This window comes from Plectropomus leopardus, chromosome 10, assembly GCF_008729295.1.
Source record: "Plectropomus leopardus isolate mb chromosome 10, YSFRI_Pleo_2.0, whole genome shotgun sequence".
NCBI lineage: Eukaryota > Metazoa > Chordata > Actinopteri > Perciformes > Serranidae > Plectropomus > Plectropomus leopardus.
In genome coordinates this window covers 22,253,235-22,272,019 of record NC_056472.1, presented here as the reverse complement: position 1 = coordinate 22,272,019, position 18,785 = coordinate 22,253,235, and the positions used below count along the sequence as shown (strand labels likewise).

General features: G+C 37.8%; 2 protein-coding genes across 4 annotated transcripts; one reads left to right on the top strand and one right to left on the bottom strand.

Annotated features, from left to right (window-relative positions):
- Window positions 1-1,033: 1,033 nt before the first annotated feature.
- On the bottom strand, window positions 1,034-8,812 carry gabpa (GA binding protein transcription factor subunit alpha). Of its 3 annotated transcripts, XM_042495335.1 has the most exons (11): window positions 8,186-8,812; window positions 7,851-7,923; window positions 5,533-5,632; window positions 5,294-5,438; window positions 5,085-5,169; window positions 4,739-4,963; window positions 4,452-4,646; window positions 3,599-3,655; window positions 2,638-2,763; window positions 2,314-2,506; window positions 1,034-1,805 (listed from the first exon to the last, which is right to left on the bottom strand). In XM_042495335.1, exons 3-11 carry the CDS (start codon window positions 5,607-5,609, stop codon window positions 1,583-1,585), a joined length of 1,326 nt encoding a protein of 441 aa, XP_042351269.1. In that variant the 5' UTR covers window positions 5,610-5,632; window positions 7,851-7,923; window positions 8,186-8,812; the 3' UTR covers window positions 1,034-1,582. The 3 variants fall into 3 exon arrangements, with proteins under 3 accessions (XP_042351269.1, XP_042351267.1, XP_042351268.1); XM_042495333.1 differs by having other exon boundaries at window positions 7,851-8,812; XM_042495334.1 differs by lacking the exon at window positions 7,851-7,923.
- A 2,263-nt stretch (window positions 8,813-11,075) lies between these two features.
- u2af1 (U2 small nuclear RNA auxiliary factor 1) lies at window positions 11,076-17,428 on the top strand. Its single transcript, XM_042495337.1, has 8 exons — window positions 11,076-11,163; window positions 12,611-12,698; window positions 13,255-13,321; window positions 13,766-13,815; window positions 14,415-14,513; window positions 14,634-14,767; window positions 16,341-16,433; window positions 16,527-17,428. Exons 1-8 carry the CDS (start codon window positions 11,120-11,122, stop codon window positions 16,648-16,650), a joined length of 699 nt encoding a protein of 232 aa, XP_042351271.1. The 5' UTR covers window positions 11,076-11,119; the 3' UTR covers window positions 16,651-17,428.
- The last annotated feature ends 1,357 nt before the right edge of the window (window positions 17,429-18,785 follow it).

The window sequence follows — 18,785 nt, the reverse complement described above, 5'->3', positions numbered from 1 at the left end:
GGTTGGTGGGTTGTCATAGCAACTGTCACCTTGGTGATGCTGAGGAAGAAACAATACACTTCTACTCATCACGGTGTAACTGAGGTAAAGAATATAGTATAATGTGTATGTATATATATTAGAATTTAATGTAGGTTACCAGCGATGTAAATAAGAACAGGTAGAATAGCCAGCATGAGGTCATTTAAAGTGCATTTCTTTGAAGAAACAGAAAACTGTGGGCAATGCAATTGTTAGAAATTACTGACTGCCATTGTAGTTAATATAATTTGTTTTATGTAGACAGCTATTGCTGTCAGGGTTCCCAAAGTCATTGAAAACCTGGAAAAGTCATGGAATTTCACAATTACATTTTTGAGGACTGGTAAAGTCTACTAACTAGTAAATATGGAAAGTTTCGGGAATAATCATGGAATTTTGTTGTGCAAAGAAATTGTTACAGTAATCTTTGGTTGGTAACCTTACACGCAATGTTACAGAATATTTATTTTCTGTAGCTGTCAATTAATCATTATCTGGTGCTCTAATCTGTATCCATGTGGGACGTTTAGTTTTACCACATTTGTTTCTTCATTTTCTCCCCAGCTACATCTCTCCTTTCATGTATGCCAGCTAGCTGAAACTGAAATGTTAAAAAATGACTGGCAAGTCTGGCAAGGGAAAAAAATCCTGATGGTTCCTGTCATGGAAAAGTTTTGAAATTTTGTCCATGAAAATGTGTGGAAACCTTGTACTTAGAGGTAGCTTATTATCTGAATTCAATACTTCACTGCAAGAATTTCCAGTGTTGGTGCCGTGGGAAACATTTTAACAGGAGGGGAACACTATTTCAAAGGGCACCAGACTTTGATACAACACCTGTAAGCGCGCAGTGTCCGTATTATTGTGTCCTGAATGCATTTAAATCATTCTGCTCAGAGCAGTAAACAGAGTATCATCAGTGTCACTTACTGTTCATTTTGAACTGACATCAGTGTGATTACTTGGAAATCACTCTGCTGGGCTGAGAGATGAAAAGACTGAATCGCAGACATTAAGAAAAATGCTTGCCACTTTATTCCCTCTAGTGGACAAAAAAGGGTCCAACAATTTAGGGAACAAACACTAAATAAAATACAAAACAGGTCCTCTATAAATGGAAAATATGAAAATACACTTGTCCTTGTGGCTATCAAAAACATGAAGTACCGGTATATACAGTGGAAATGATCCTAAACTACAGACAAGGAACGCAGTACACAAAGCTCATCACTCAGTCACACACTCATACATTCAGTCTCTCTCACTCTCACTCACACACACACACACACACAGAGCACTTCTTAGTCATCACACACATCCATCTCCTCATCCTGAACACACTTCTCTTGGTTAGAGTTAAAGAAAAGATAAAACTTCTTCCTGCCTCAGTATAACTTCAAACTGTAAAGACAATAACAAAGTTGTTAATCCGCACTGATCAGGGATCAGCTTTGCATTTCTGTGCCTGATAAACACAGCCGTGTCGAAGAAGAGAGTTGATTTCCAATCAGCGGTGGAGAACAAACTTTGGCAGCTGGAGTGCGCTCTGATGCGTCCTCCTTCAACTGTCTTTGTCTAGTGTCGTGGTGGCCAGCGTCACTGTGGTGATGGGCTGACCGATCCCGTGCATCTGCATGCGGGCCAGTTTCTTCTGTTCACACTCGGTCACCAGGTTGTTGAGCTCAGCGGCGCTGTAGCCGATCAGAGTTCTCAGGTCGCACACAAACTTGTAGACGAAACGCTTGCCCTGCACCTTGCTAATCATGTCCCCGTCGTAGTAATACCTGCAGGAGAACGTAAAAGTCAGAATCTCGCTGCACAAATAAAGTCAGACGAGAATATTTTTTTAAATAAATTTGAAACAAAAAAGGACGTTTTGTTTTCATCATTACACATCTTCAACAAGCTACTATGACACTAAGGGTGGGCGGTATGGCCTTAAAATAATATCAAGATATTTCAGGGCATGTTTGCAGTAATGATATTTCTGTAGATATGACAAAACCACTGAGAATGTTTTATTGTTCAAGAACATTAATCTGCAACTACATAATTAGTTTTATATGTTAACAAAAATATAATTGTTAAAGTAATGGTATGGTAAATACATACTACTGTTTATTTAAACGAAAGCATGTTGAATGATACACATATTGCGTTATCCATAGTTTGCAATTTCGTTGTGTGTGGGTGTGTGTTCTGGGGGTCTTCTGCACAGATTTTGATTTTTTATCAGTTTTATGAAGATGACTTTATAAAGTTTGATGCAAAGCTTTAAAAACAGATGCAAACCTGAGGGCTCTGCTGAGTTTCTCATAGTTCATCGTTGGCTTGTTCTTGCGTTGGCCCCATTTCTGTGCTACAAGCTCTGGCTGGTTGAGTTTGAACTCTCCATCCTCGCCCACCCAGGAGATGCAGTCACGTGCGTCCTTGTCTGTCAGCAGCTCCAGCAGGAACTGCCACAACTGGATCTGACCGTTGTTACCTGGAAACAAGGTATTTCGTGTGAAATGTAGTTGCAGCTAATCTGTGCTTTCAAGCTGTCTGAAGACAGAGGTTGTGTGTGTGTGTGTGTGTGTGTGTGTGTGTGTGTGTGTGTGTGTATACACACACTACCTGTGCGGTTGCCAGGCGAGCTGCGTTCCTCTCCTCCTGAAATTCGGGGAGCTCTAGGGCCACGGCTCTGTTTCAATACCTTTATGGCAGTGGGTGTGCTCACTTGAGCGGGAATTATCTGCACAGCTGGAGACACGGACGGAAAAGTTAGAGATAGACAGAATATCACTGAGCACAACAACTGCAAGTGTTTAGTTTCCACTGTGTTGTAAGGAGAACTGTTAAATCTGCACGAAAAGATCAGTATCCTCTCTTAAAGCTGGAGTAGCAGTTTAATTTTGGCATCATTTGGGCATAAATCTCATAATAAACTGAGCATATTGTAATTCAAGTGGCTGAATTCAAGCTCCGGCTCTCCTCCCGAGGAAGCAGTGTCAGAGAGCGAGGCGGACGGACGGTGGGGTGGCTAGTGAGCTAATTCTTGTCCCATTTGTGGTCTGATTAGCAGAGACAGAGTGCTGGGCCAGGAGGGGCTGAGAGAAAGTGCTACAATGAAACAGGATTAAATAATGCAAAGTTTGGGGAAAACTGGGTTACTGTGGGGATTCTAAAGGCTAAATCGTTGGCAACTGGACTTTCTAGAGTTTCTTAAAGTCGTTCAGTTACTGTGTGAAGCTCGTGCATTTGCCTGTGGTCACCTGGTGGGAGGGGCTTAGGACAGAGAGGGGAGAGCTGCAGGAGTGGGGTGTATTCTTAGTCGCTTTCTTCCTACCCCAGCTTTAAATTTTCTAGGTCTGTTCCAACTTTCTTTTTTTTTTTTAAAAAAAAAAAAAAGATTTTGCTACCCTGTAGGCTAGTAAAAGGGTTCTCTGTGTCATGTCTCATCGGATCAGATAAAGATCTTGAGCAACTCATGACTGGCAAAATCTAGTCCATAGTTGAGTCTCTTCAGGAACATTTCCATGTTTTATGGAGACCTTAAATTGCCCCTTTTTAGTTTACTTTGCAATACAAGACTTACGTTGGTCGATGGTGACAGTAGCGTCGCCTCCAGACTGGTCCTGACTCGCCAACACATCTGAAATTAACAGGATAGGACAGTTAAGGAATTAGGACAAATTCTGTATCAAAGGCTGCGATTACTGTCCCACAAACAAATGGGATGCAACTGTTGCCTTTATTTGACTGTCAACCATCAACACTTTTACGTTTACATGCACAGTTCAGTCGCGCTACAGTCAAAGCTCTATTAGGCCGTTTAATTGGACTACTGGTCTTGTCCCAGTATACAAGCACTGGGGGAGAATCGATTTAGTGATGGAAGTATGTTTGACTCTGCCACGGTAGATGCAGTATGCCTTCTTTCAGCTAGTTGCTGTTGGACTGTCTTCAGGTTGACAGATTACGTCACGCACCAAAACACGTTAGCAAACAGATTTCATGTCGAACAGAGAGAACATGGATAACTTTTTCAGCGCTGTACCTTTCGTATGTGCTCTATGCTTTACTTGATACCTTCATCTTGCTTTGTTTTCTTCCCCCTCTGTTGTTTTTCCTGGCTTTCTTCCACAAATTTATGCTTCCAGGTCAAAGTCTGGCACGGCGACTATGAAGCATGTGCGGACTGCCAAAGCCAGTTCTGGTCCATTTGAGGCGTATACATCAACGAGTAAATTGACCCCCAACCGAATTATCTTGGTATGTTATTTAAATGTGACTGAGTCTGATTTCAATTGGATCAACATGTTTACACATATTTTAAAAGTCCAGTTTAGTAGGACTGACACAATAATTAGACTTTTTCTAACATCATGTAAACGTACTCAGTGTGTGGACACACACTCTCCTCAAACCTTTAACTCTATCTCACTCACATTTGCGCAGGAGCTCCAGGTGACTCCAGAGTATCTCTCCATTGGGAACTTTCTGAAGAAACTCCTCCTGGCTGAATCCACAGAGATCTCGGCCTGGGATGTGAATGCTGCCAATTTCCATCTCATCGATGTTAAACTCCTTCATCACCCACACGGCCCAGTGGATCACCTGGTCAGCTGACCAGAGCACCGGATCTGAGGAGAGAGAGAGACACACCGTGTTTATTTGTCACCACATTAAGGATTGTTTTTCCTACAGTAATGTATCTGTTTAAAGTGTTTCTCACCGTAAGGTATGCCCAGGCGAACCTGCTCTTTGCGGTAGCCTTCGAGTGCTGCTGCCCAGCGTGTGACCTGCTCCGAGGTCTCATCAGAGAGGCCAGATCGCTCCACAGCGATGAGCTGACCCTCCTCCACCAGAGCTCCTTCCTCTCCGGCTGCATCTGGATCAATCACCACCTCGACTGTTTCTACCGGCTTCACAATTTCCAAAATGTTCAACTTCTCCTCACCTGGACGAAGGGAAACAACAGAGATGATCCACCTTCATGTGTGAATGTGCAAACTTAATTTTGGACACAGACAACAATTTATGGCTGTTTATTCCTGATCTCTGAGGTGTGTTATCAATACCTGGTTTGGTAATAATCTGCAGGCTGAGCTGCACGGTGCCGTCTGTCTTCACTCCCTGATCGAAGAGGCTGTGGTCAGGGTGAAGCTAAGAAGAAAAACAACAGGTAAGCTGAATCAGACACATGCTTTGCTCCAAGAGATTGCTATCAGACTGTTTCATGGACAAGAGCAACAAGAGATCATGAGATTATCTATTTATGTATACCTACCTGAATGTCCTGCAAGCAGATCTCATATGGATCCAGTGAAATTTGGATACGAGGCTCCAAGAGCTTCTTCAAATTGCCAATAGGCTCGTTGATGTCAATATCTTGTTGAATCAAATCTGATGCCGTGATGGTCTGCTCCTCAACTCTACACGTATAAAAGGAGAGGGTCAAATACTTGTAAATGTGTTTTTATTGCATGTGCAAGAGTATGCAGTTTAAGTCACCATCATCTCGCTTACCCTTCCTCCAGGCACGCCTGTTTCTCCCGTTCATCGATCTCGATCTCTATCATCTCTTCTGTTTCACTTTTAGACATTCTGTTCTCTGCAGAGAGCCAAGCTGAAGGGAAATAATGAAAGAGTGTTTAATTCATACATATTACTATCACTTAACAGGACCAAAAATGTACGACAAAGGACCAATTAAATTGATTGATTATCGGTGATAACCTAGTCCACATGGTACTTGCGCCTGCAAAATAACAACTCCACCTCTGCTTTATTTCTCACTGATTAAAAAAAACGATCTCAAATGAATGTTTATCTCACTATATGCAAAAAACTCACTGCTGAAAACTGTAAAATAGATAAATAAATAAATAAATAAAAATAAAATTAATATTTCAGCATATTCAGTTTGGTTTTTGGAAAACAATCAAAGTCCACCATGAAAGTTTGCTTGGAAAAATATGACCAAAAGATCTGACAATGTATTCACAAAGGCTGTCTTAATTTAAGGGGTACAGAAACGACCATTAAAATCAATCAATAATTTGGTCAATCAGCTGATGATTTAAGTCATGCCTTACTCTTTCTTATTCCTTCCTCTGAAATGTGAAAACATGCTGCCCTTTCTTTTTTATATTAATGTAGATATTTGTGTTTCAGACTGTTAGTCATATAAAAAAAACGTATTTGAAGACATCCTCGTAGGATCTGGAAATTAGTGATGGGCAATATCACTATTTTTTAAAAAATATTTTAGGGCCCAAGCAATTCACATATATAAAGAAAAAAGTTAGCTGATTGAAACTTTCTAACCAATAAATGTTGTAGTTGAGGCCCCAAACTGTAGAGCTATTCATTGATCCTGCACTAAATAAATAAACAAATAACGTTATTATTATGTACAGAATAAACATGCATGTAGTTATTAATAGTTTATATAATATATGGGGAAATTAATGTACGGATTAAAGTCACTGAAATTCACCAAAAATGTTTTAATACAAATATTTAAATTAAATACCCTTCTGACTGTTTTGCAATGGTTGTTTTCTTAATTTTAGATTAGTCGACTTTCTAATATAAACACAAACACAAACTTTTCAAAGGCCAAAAGTGACATCATCATAAATTGTTACATTTGAAATAGCATAAATGACAACATGAAAATATAAATTAAAAACATTGATCTTCACACAATATGACTAAATATCACAGATTTTGCTCGCCCTACACAAAACTGTGCAGCTTATTCTAAAACAGCTATATTGTGTACACATCTGTTGTTATAGTACTTTAAAGGTATCTTTGCATTTTTAATTTAAACTTAAATATTGCCTCTTATTTAATCCTCCTAATGTTTATTGTATGTTTAATGTTTTCACCAAAACAAATTGAAATCCTACTTAGCAATAAATCCTATTCTGATTCAGATACACCGCAGCTCACTGCAGGAAAGGAAATTCAGATTTTTATTTCTTTCATGTAGTATTTATTTGAAAAGTCTAGTAGTATAAACAATTAAAATACACTTTAAAAAGTTGAAAAATGTATGTTTTGATAATGGAGAATATCTGGTGAGTGGTGTGTGATTTGTGGCAGTGGGTTAAGGGTCCATGATGTGAATATGAAGCAGCAGTTTGGGGGTTTTGGTCTAAAGGCCTCTGAGCCTCGACTCCTCGTTGTCCGCCCGGAACAGTTCAGTCTGCTCCAGCTGCTAACGTTAGCCAACTCGAGGGCGAGGCTCCGCCGACTAAAGGCCAACCGCTAGGCCACCAGTTATCAAAAATAGTGCCCAAACATATTCACACATCACGAGCACATGCTGTAAAAACGCATAAAAGTGAGATTTAAACACCTGGCTGCACGTGTGGATTCACTGAAGCTGGTCCGCAGTGAACCAAGTTAGCTCGTGTTTTAGCTCCGCGGGGCGAGGCTGCCCGTTACACAACCGTCGGTCCCCGCGTGCCAAACAACCGTTAAAATATCCTAAAAACGCACTGCGCTGCATGGCCGAAACAAATCTTTGTTAAATCACACTTAAACTCTGCACGTAGAAAACTTTTAAAACGGAAATAGAATAAACGGAAACAAAACAGCATAGGGCAAATGGAAAGGAGCCGGAAATCCTGGCTAAGGTTTACAGCGTTACAAGACTTCCGAGAGCAGCTGCGATAAATACGACACAAGCTTCAGGGGGAAAATGACAACAAAGACGTGCTGCGGTGTCGAGAATATACCGAAACGAGGCTCGGTTAAACACAAACTGCGACTATACGGGGAAGTAAGGACTAAAAAAGCGGGTTTTTAATCGTCTCTGGATGTATACGCACTGTGTGTTTGAGGCGGCGATCAGCAGGCTCCTCTTCACTGCTGTTAGCAACCAAGCTAACAGAACTGGTATATCTGGGTTTGTCGTAAAATAGGAATAATTAATAATAATAATAACGTTATTTAAGTTTTCCAGATGGCGAGAAAGCACCGGGAGAAGCTGCGTTAGCCTAGCTTCAGTGGAAGTTGGCTCTGCGAAGGTAGGCGTCCTCTTCCCACTAATCAACAACAGCTAGCTAACGTTAGCTAGCCACAAAATAGCGGGAAGACTGCGAGCACGACATTCACCCTACATGACACTTTGTTTATAACAAGCTTTTCTCTGATAGATCCATACCTGCTCAAATTCAGGCCGTGAAAGATGCTGATTGTATTCAACTGTGGTGGAGAAAGGAGCCAAAATTCACACACAGTCGAGTCGTATCATGCAAGTTTTTGGTCAACTACACACACACACTCAGAGGGCGGAGACTAACTGGCAACACAGTTACCCAAAAACTAGTGTGGGAAAACACAAAATGTGACTTCTCTTTATTCTAGCGTGGACTTTCTTGGTGTTATTGTAAGTTTGGATCGTGATCTGTACAAATTTGTTTCCATCTTGTGCAGTTTGTTGTTTTAACAATGGAGTTATGTTGGTGTTTTTGCCATCAGATTTAATGTCGTGGATAATCATGCTTTTAAAATGATCCGCTCTGCAGTGCTTTAACAAAAATATTCCCATCAAATTCCATCAAGTAACTAACAAAATATGTAACCCATACAATCATTTTTTAATCCTTAAGTCACTAGTGTCTACTGCAAGCTGTTTAACCCTTTGAAACTTGAACAAATTGGTTTGATGTCTTTCAGAAACACAGGGGGGAGGCAACAAGCTACTTAATACGTGGCCCAAAATTTAGCAAAACATAAAAAAAAAAAAAAAAAGTTAGAAGCAAATTTTCTGAAAATAAGCACACAAAAAAGGCAAAACAAGTTTTTATTTTTTTTAATTATGTAACATAATTTTAAATACAAAATTATTATCATATTCCCTAAAACTATTTTGGGAAACACAAAATGTGATTTGTCTTTAGCAGCTCTATCAGCTACATGTTTATTAGGGATGTGTGATCTTGTTTGATAAACCGTTTAAAACCTGAGCGACATCTGTTTTCTTGTGTGGCACTTAGGCACTTTTCAAAAGAATTTAAGCCTTTGAAACAAAAGCAAAAATACTCAAATACTTGGGAAACATGGCAAGAGATACCCCACAAATTGAAAGAAATTGGGGAAAAAGTGACAAGAATATAACCTGAAAATTAATTTAAATATTTGCTTCTTTTTTGTTTGTTTGTTAAAGAAGAGAGAAAAAATGTAGAAAAATGTTTTATTTATTTTAAGGTGAAATATCCAGAGAACTATAATTTTTCAATGTATAGTTATTATGATTATGTATTTATTATTTTCAGTTTTTTTTTCTTTGTAGTACTTTTTCAAGTCATTTCCCTTTTCTTTTTTTGTCATTGTTTTTTTACTCCAATATTCATAATGAATAAACCAATGTATGCAGATGTGACGATGTTTGGTGAATGATTTGCAGTAATGTTTCTAACTCTTGATGGCATTTTCTCACATTAAATGTTTAAGTGTGGAAATAATAATAAAGTCCTTGATCAAATCTAATTGCTTTTGTTTGTGGCCTTAATATTCTGACAAAGGGTTTGGCTTTGTTTTTACATTCATTGTACACTCATTTTCTTGCATGTCATAATGTTTCTGCCTGGCAATCTCTAAATGTTTCTATAATAAAACGGCATGTAAAAAGCAAAAATATTGTAAACAGGATATAGAAAGTGCATTTAGATCCTATAGCACCGTGTGTATAATTCATGCTTTTAAAGTTTCCTACTAATGCACACTCACTTGCACTGTAGCTCCTGAAACACTAGGATAAAATAAGCTTTTTATTCAAGTTCACATGCAGTCACACTGCAAGGCCCTCTGAAAAGATATCACTGATACATTTTTTAAAGCAGACCTCCACAGTCAAGGAATAGTAATATACTTGAGTTAAAAAAATGCAACTAAAAATGCAGAATTGTGCTACTAAAAGCACTGCGTGATTCAACCAACTGATTCAGAGGCATTTAAGGATGCTACATAATATGTAACACATAATCACTGCACGTAATGTACATACAATATAAAAGCAGCTCTTGTTTCGAAAATCTCAGTAGAAACGGAAATAAACGATATTGACGAAATCCGGTCTGTGTGTCTCACCTTCAAAATAAAGGCGTCAGTGGTTTTTAAGGCGGTCAAATTACATTTGATACTTAAGTACAGTAAATATCCATTACTTTAAGACTTTTATTCTAGTAATATTCTAGTAGGTGACTTTTACCAAAGTCATGTCAAGATACACAGTACAAAGTACTGTATTTCTTCTTGATCCTGCTGCATCTCTGGAATTTAAAGATGAAATTATCAAAATCACCAGCTTCTATTAAAATTCCATCGGGCTCGGGCATGTTTGCTCATGATTAACTGTTGTACGCTAATAAAATTAATAATTAGAATAATTGTTAGGACTTTTTGACACTGGACACTTTTGTAAGAACTCCAAGATGTTTTACATGAAATACAAAAATACAAATACAAAATAAAGGACCTAAAATACTCTTAAAAACAAAAGAACAAATGCAAAGACTAGAACAAAAATACAAAATATACAAGTTGTGACAGTTCAGATTTGGGGAGGAAGGTAGCCTATTAAAGCCTGGGTTTAAATGAGTGGACTGAGACTGAGTTACGGATGTTAACTTAATATGTGCGGGGTGTTTGCAAAAAGAAGAGTTTTTGACAATAGCCCTTTTTTGAGATTACCTGTTTTCTACAGTCTAGATGCACATTTATTATATGCATTTATTATAGCACATTATAGACTCGTACTTTTTTATATTAGACTCGTACTTTTTATATTTAGACTCGTACTTTTTATATTTTATATTTGTATCGTCTATTTTATCTGTTTTTTTTTTTTTTTCTATATTTATGTTGCACCAACCCACTAGAACAAATTCCTCGTATTGTGTTAACTATACCTGGCAATAAATCTTTTTCTGATTCTGATTCTGATCCTATCAAAAGTGGATCAACTTTTTTTTGTAGAAAATGCATTTTTAATCATTACTAAATAAAAACCAAGATTCGATGTTTCCGATTATTGTGGAGGAGTTGGCCGGAAGTGTTGTCGTTGTTGCGGCTGCTTGAACTCAGGCGAGCCAAGATGGCAGAATACCTGGCGTCCATTTTTGGGACAGAGAAAGATAAGTAAGTAGTTATCGTTGATTTATTAAATTGTTGAACGGTTTTTTATAAGCTTGACTCGTTAAACTCTCCTTTGACTACCAACTTTATACAAAGCGGTGTTTGCAGTCTGTGGCTGCTAACCCGGTTTAGCAACTGAAAGCTAAGCTAATGCTAACAGGCTAGCTAACGTTTGTAAAATACCGCGCCGTTACTGCATCTGTGTGCTGTGCAGAGCTTGGATGGTCGGGAAAAATAATCGCAACAAGTCACCTTCTTTCAGAAATAGAACAAAATATTTTCACCCAATAACCTGTATTGAAATAGCACACTAACTACCACCTACCCTCGTGTTAGTTAGCAATAGTTAGCTTCTTTCCGAAGCCCACAGAAGTCTTTGTTTCATTTGGAGATACACGGATAGTCTCCAATCATGCCTCCTAATCACTTAATTAAAGTTCATTATCTGCTCACTGATCAGTACACCGCACAGTGTTAATATTTCTTATCATTTTGGACAGTTAATGTTGAGTAAGGTAAATGAATGGGAGCAGGTAAACGCGTCCTGCCCTTTAGTGAACTCTACATTCAGTAAACACCCAGACACTAAGCTTTTACAAATAACGTTAGTTAAAAAGTTTTTTAGCCATAGTGTACTTGTTTATGTACTGTTGGTCTACCTCATATAGAAGTGATTTAAGCATGTTTTCAAGACATTCTTTTGTTTAGTTCACTTTGTTTCACTGTATCTCTGTGTGACAGAAAATAAAAATTTACTCTGGTTCAACCAAGCTGAAAATAAACAAAATGTCAAAGACAGAAAGACCTGAAACAGTGAATTGATAGATTCTATTGTGATATCTGGGATCGACAGATTATCAGCGTGGTCGATTATTGGGACTGATATTTGACATTTTGCCAATTATCTTTACCTGCATTTTAATGATAGTAGATATAATTAAATAATTTAAAAGAAAGTGTCAGCATGAAAGACTTTTACTTTGTAAAACCCCAGGGAACTTTTTTATTTATGCATTATTTATTGAAATTTCCACGACTCTATATATAAAAAAGTGCCTGGGAACTTGCTGTATGTGATGTTGAAAGTTTCAATTTTTATTAATCATTTACTAAATGCATTTAAACAGAGTTTTGTCTTAGAATTTGTTATATTCTTAATTCTACTTTTTTTACAGATATTTTCATTTTAAATGCATATTAGTTATTGGTCTCATTAATACTAATAAATGCTATTGGTATTGACCCTAAAAAAACAGTATCGGTCGACCCCTATTGACATCTCTTTTGTATTTGATTCTTTTTAGTCCTCTTTAAAGTAAAAATTAGAAAACTCCCTGTGTGATATTGCATTTCTGTAGTCAGATGGCTTCTTTCAAAAATACTGACAAAGTCTGGAGATTTTTTTAATGATAACTTTAACTTATTTTTATTATTGCCTCTTTTCCCCCAGGGTCAACTGCTCTTTTTATTTTAAAATTGGTGCCTGCCGACATGGAGATCGCTGCTCCAGATTACACAACAAGCCGACATTCAGCCAGGTAACATCATACCTTTTTTCTGTTGTTCTTCCAAAATGTTATAATATAAATAACCTGACAGGGGGAAACAATATTTCCCCATGTCAAATGGAAAATATAGAAAGATTTAGGTCTGAAAGGGGCAGAGCATATCTGCCCTTTAACGGTTGGCGTTCGGGATAAAATTGACTTGACATCGCTTGAACTTACTGGTTTTAGGTTTTATCTGTGATCTACAAATCCTAGCTATGTGTCATATGTTTCTTTGAGTCCTAATAATATCAGACAGTCAATAAGGCAGGGTGTCACTCAGATAATGCATCCTAGTATTATTTGCAAAATGAAGCAAACCTTAAGGCTTTTTCTTGTTATTTGTGTGTACTCAGTCAGCAAAAGATGGCAAAGGAAAACGTCTTCTTGCATTTAAAATCTGACTTTTACTTTTTTTTGCAACTTGCTATTTGGCAGTTTTCTGTGCTGTTGACACATTTTAGGTGGTAGCAAAAAAGTACAGTGGTTCAACATCCAACCTTAATCAAAACAAATCACCCCAATAACTAACTTTTTTTGGTTTCAGACAATTGCCCTCCTGAACATTTACAGGAACCCTCAGAACAGTGCCCAGTCTGCTGATGGTCTGACCTGTAAGTACTTCTTTACGTTTCGACTGCTTGTCTGTTTGTATTTACAGAGTTAATAGAGATGTGCAGAGTATTCTTTAGGTTTCACAGGGAGACCACATCCATTTATTTCATATATTTTACTATATGTAATAATTAGAAGAATTTGTTATTATTTTATTGATTTTTATTTTTAAATATATTATTTGTATATTTATTTTAATAATTAATATGATGTCTAAAGCCCTCGCCATTTAGAGGTTGACTTACTAATAGGATTTTTTTTTGTCAAACCAATTCTGCAAAAGGAAGTACTTGTTTGTATCAATATTGTTCCAATGAATATTTGTGGGGGAGAAGTTGTGTTTATAAACACAGCCCCCAGGATGCCGGGGCCGAAATAATCCATTTTATCTATGATTTGTTGTTTTGTTTTTCCTGCTATCTCTTCTCTCTTATGACCATTAGGTGCCATCAGTGACATGGAGATGCAGGAGCACTATGATGAGTTTTTTGAGGTAAGTCATGCCATTCGGAGGATTTAGTGCATATATAAATATATATATATACACAGATGTTACATGTAGCTGTTAATTACATAAAAATAATCAAATAATTTAGCCATTTAACACATTCTTAGTTTTGTTTTGTTTTTTAAATATCAGGGTAGTGGGGTTATTTTGCATGTGTGAATGCACCAAATTTTATCTTGCCTCTTCCTTTAAGGGATTGTAAAAATAATAATTATAAAAATAACTATTTATATAGCATCATCAAAACAGATGTTTACAAAGTGCATTAACAGACAAAACAAAGGCAGGAACGTAGGGGTTAATGAAATAAACATCAACAAACATGCCAAAAAGAGAGAGGTCTAGAAAGACAAAGAGTCAAACAAGAAAAGCAAGAACAAAATGCAAACACAAGAGGTCAACAAGAATAAAGCAAATAAAAAGAATAAAAGTGATAAAACAGGCAGATCTCGAAAGGCAGTTAAAGATGAATGAAGTTTTAGAAGAATAAACGTAACAGATGGCAGTTATAATAATAATAATGTAATTCAACATCGCAACAAACACTCAAACACATAAATTGACGCTGAATTTTCCCCTTGCAGGAGGTCTTTACAGAGATGGAAGAAAAGTACGGAGAGGTGGAGGAGATGAACGTATGTGACAACCTCGGGGACCACCTAGTAGGAAATGTGTACGTGAAGGTGGGTGTCAGGTCCAAAATATCTTACCACTACTGTAATGCCTTGTTTTTAAGCTTGATCCAGAGCCACTTATTTTTCTAATCAACGCCACTCTGTCTGTCTTTTGATGTCCTTCTGCAGTTTCGTTATGAAGAGGACGCTGAGAAGGCGGTGATAGATCTGAATAATCGGTGGTTTAACGGACAGCCCATCCATGCCGAGCTCTCCCCCGTCACAGACTTCAGAGAAGCCTGCTGTCGCCAGTATGAGATGGGGTGAGTGCGACGTTATCGTATAGAGCTTAAGCTTCAATAATAAACATATAAAAGATTGTGGGAGGGAATATCTCAAATCAAGACCTCTGCTGTCTGTCAGCTTCTGTAAAGCCTGTGATTTCTCATCATAAAAAAAGCAATTCCTCTTGATCGGTGAGTCAAACTGTACCCAGTTCGGCCCGAAACCTTTAAAACGTGTGGTCGCTACCACCTCCCTGCTTCCAGTTGTTTCCCATGAAATAAAAACGGGGATCTGTGCCGTTTATAAGTTCCTCATTTTTAAACTGAAACTGAAACAGAATCTGAATACCTAAAGTCATAATAATCGTGGTCTCTGGACACTTGGAGCCGAGCCGCAGCTTTGTTGAAACAATTTCACACAGCTAACGTGAGGCAGCTTTATACTGCTCACTTATGTTGAAATGATCATGTTGTAATATAACATTAGCTCAGCTGCCAAATGGGGGATGAAGAGCTGCCAACAGTTTGCAGCTTTGTTGGCGGCGACTTTACAATCTCTAAAAATCTTCTTTGTAATCAACACAACATTACATCAGTTGTTTCTAATATGACACACCGGTTCTTGTATTTGTTTTTTTTAAATGATTTTGTAGCGGTCTCTGGGTGTGTTGTTTGTTGTCCTCCTTGAATGGAGCGGTGACTCTTCCTCCGGCTCAAACGCTGCCTGCTTTCATATCCTCTGTGATCTGTAAGTGGGAACCTAAAGCTTCGGTTCAGTGTCTCTGTTACGAGTTACTTCCTGCCTGTCAAACCTGTGGCCGTCAAACATTTCTCCTCCTCTGTGTGTCAGACACTCGGTCATTAGACCGACCCTGGGACTTATTTCAACCATCAGCAGCTATAACCCCATAATTTATTTATTATATATTAAATATATATTTTTATTTTCTACTGTGCATCGCTGCCTTACCTGTATAATAAATTGCGCAATAATTCAACTGCTGCAGTATTCTCTGCTGTAATTTCATAATGCAATATTTTGCATTGCATTTATATACACACTAATAATGTACAGTTGCACATATTTTCATATTTTTACTTATTTTCTAACAGTTATCAGTGCTTATAAAAATGAGTAGCTGTAATATGTCCCAGCTTCCTTCCTGAATATGAGTTATTTCTGATTTCAAAAACCTCTGTTCCTGCTGCTGTTTACCTGTTGCCTGTTCTCCTGCCTGTCCGTGATGTCACACAGACACACCAACAAAACAACACACACAAAAAGCTGACAGAAAGGCCGACTCGTATGATGCAGCGTTTCGCTGGCAGTAGAAATGCAGGATTAAGCGGGTTTACCCATGTTTGAAAAACCGGCGTGCATGCAGTAATTTTAGTGGGAAAGCGGTATAACATTACCGTAGTCCAAAAGAGAGAAGAAAACGACCTCAACCGTTCTTTTCCTCGTATATAATGGAACGCTGGATTTTTTTCCGAAAAAGAAAACCTAACCTTGCCCTCAGCTTTGACTGCAGCATGTCAACGTTAGTAAGTTTTTCATCAATTAAAATGTTGTGTGCTGTCTTTTCCGCTCCACGCTGCCCTCTCTGCACAGGGAGTGCACTCGAGGTGGCTTCTGTAACTTCATGCATCTGAAGCCGATCTCGCGTGAGCTGAGGAGAGAGCTCTATGGACGTCGCAGGAAGAGGTAAACACATCCGTCATCTTTTCACATTCAGGCACTTCAGTAAACCTGTTGTTTTTGTAGAAATTCATAATTGCTCCTCCTTCACTTCCACAGCCGCCACAGGTCCAGGTCTCGATCGAGAGAGAGGCGATCTCGCTCGAGGGACAGAGGTCGAGGAGGCGGCCGCGACCACGAGAGACGTCGCTCCAGAGACAGAGAGCGTTCAGGACGGTTCTGAACCACAAGCCATGACTACTTGTCCCCCCCTCCCTGTATCCATCCCCAGTCTTTTTTTTTTTTTTTTTTAAGTTTGTGCCCTTCCAGGTCCCTTTGAGGACGAACTGAGAGGTACCTGATTCTGAAGCTGTGACAGCATTGACGAACTTGTCTTTTCTTTATTTCTGAAAATGACTTTCACCTCATTAAATTTAACATTTTTACTCAACGTGACTGATGAATCGTACTTGTTACACAGCGTAAATAGTTTTCTTATGTGCCGACTGCTCCTGATGGAATACAGTAAAAACTAAATGTGCACACTGACGATTATTAAACCGAATGTGCAGTTTAACTCATTTCATTGCCCTGAGGTCACAGTTTCACATTTAAATCCTGTTAACTTTATCAGATACAGACAGTTAACGTTCCTGCAATTCAACCCAATTTTTTTATTCATTTAAAACAGAAGGCAGCAAAAAGATCACGTTTTTTATCGGTCTTTACTTTTCTGAGAAGCTTTTTAAGTGAGAACGGTACTGCTGTATTGTCTTGTTAACTTAAATTGAGGAAGCATTTTTTGTTTGATTTCTTTTTTTTACTTAACGCGTTTCCTGAAGGCACAGTGTTTGTTTAACTTTTGGGTCTTTTACTGTGTTACGGAGATGTACGACGGAAATGAGATCATTCTGCTCTGGCTACGGTCATTAGTTTTTGTGCCGTGCATCTGGATGTTTGGTGCCATTGAAAGATAGCTCTGGTGATTTCAACTGATGAAATACATTTACTTAAGTACTTTATCTGAGTATCTTGTAATTTGTTCAAGTGTTCAAACTGTAATTTTAACTATTTACCATCTGATGTTGTTGTTTTTACCATACTTAGCATACGGAGAAAATACATGTTATTTCCACGAGGTGCACTGTCACAAATGAAATATCGCAGACTGTGATAATCAAAAAAAAAACTGCTTTGTATGAAGTATATTGAAAACAATTCTTTTTTTTCTTTTTTTTGTAATCATCAAATTTGTTTGAGAGGGTTAAATCAGAGTTTAAGTGTTTTGACAGTGATTTTCTGACAAAACTAGTTCTAAAGTCAATCACAATTCAGCATGCAAATGTGGAAACTTTAAACGTCTAACACACGCTCGCTGAGAGCTGGCTTTTTATGTGAAGCAAGAGGCACCTCGTGTCAAGTTGTTAAACATTTCAAATGCACAATATTTGCATATTCATAGATTGGGATTTTTCATGGAGGCAGAAGGAGTAAATGTCATCTTAAAAATGTCTGAAAAAAGTAATTGAACTCTTCTTTTTTCTGGGGAAAAAAACACACCAGACACAAATAATTATTCAAATCAGAGCATTTTTATGGCCTATGTCTCACGAAGAATATTCAGTATGACAGAAGGGTAACCTTTCTTAAATTAAATGTCCTTATTTGGCTTGTTGTCACCAGCTGTTGTGTCTCTACTGACCAGAGGGAGGCAGTACTGACTCGCTGCAGGAGAACAGACATCAAACTGGATCTACACTGATCACTCTCCACTAAAACACACTGTACTGTTGCTCAGTTCCTTAATGAGAACATCGTGTTCAGTGGAACTTAAAGGGCCACGCTGTCCTCAATAATTACGCATCTATTCTTCATTCAAGTACAACAAGATTTGGACTGAGCACTTTATCTCACAGCAGATCTCTTTCTTTATTTTTTCCAAACAGAAGAGATGGACAGCACAATATTTGTTCAGTAAAATAATGATAAAGCAAATGAGCAAGTAGTGAGTAAACAGAAAAAATACAAATAATAACTAAAAAAAACCTACCAAAACCAATACAAACCATAAACAGTCCCCAGACCAAGAATTTAAAATCAATTAATGGTAAAACAAAAATATAAAAATATGTCTATGATAGAAATAGCACAAAATATGAAAACAAAAAAAATATAATTGCTGTTGGAGGTACAGCTCCCTGTCACATGATTTTTTTAAGAAATTATGGATTATTAAAAGTTTAATGAGAAAACAGATGGAAAAGACAAAATTTAACATCCCCTCATGAAAGACACATTTTAATGAATGGAAATGTAATTTAAGTAAATCATCTTTTCTTAAATTAAGAAGATAATCTTTAGAAGAAATCACCCAAGCAC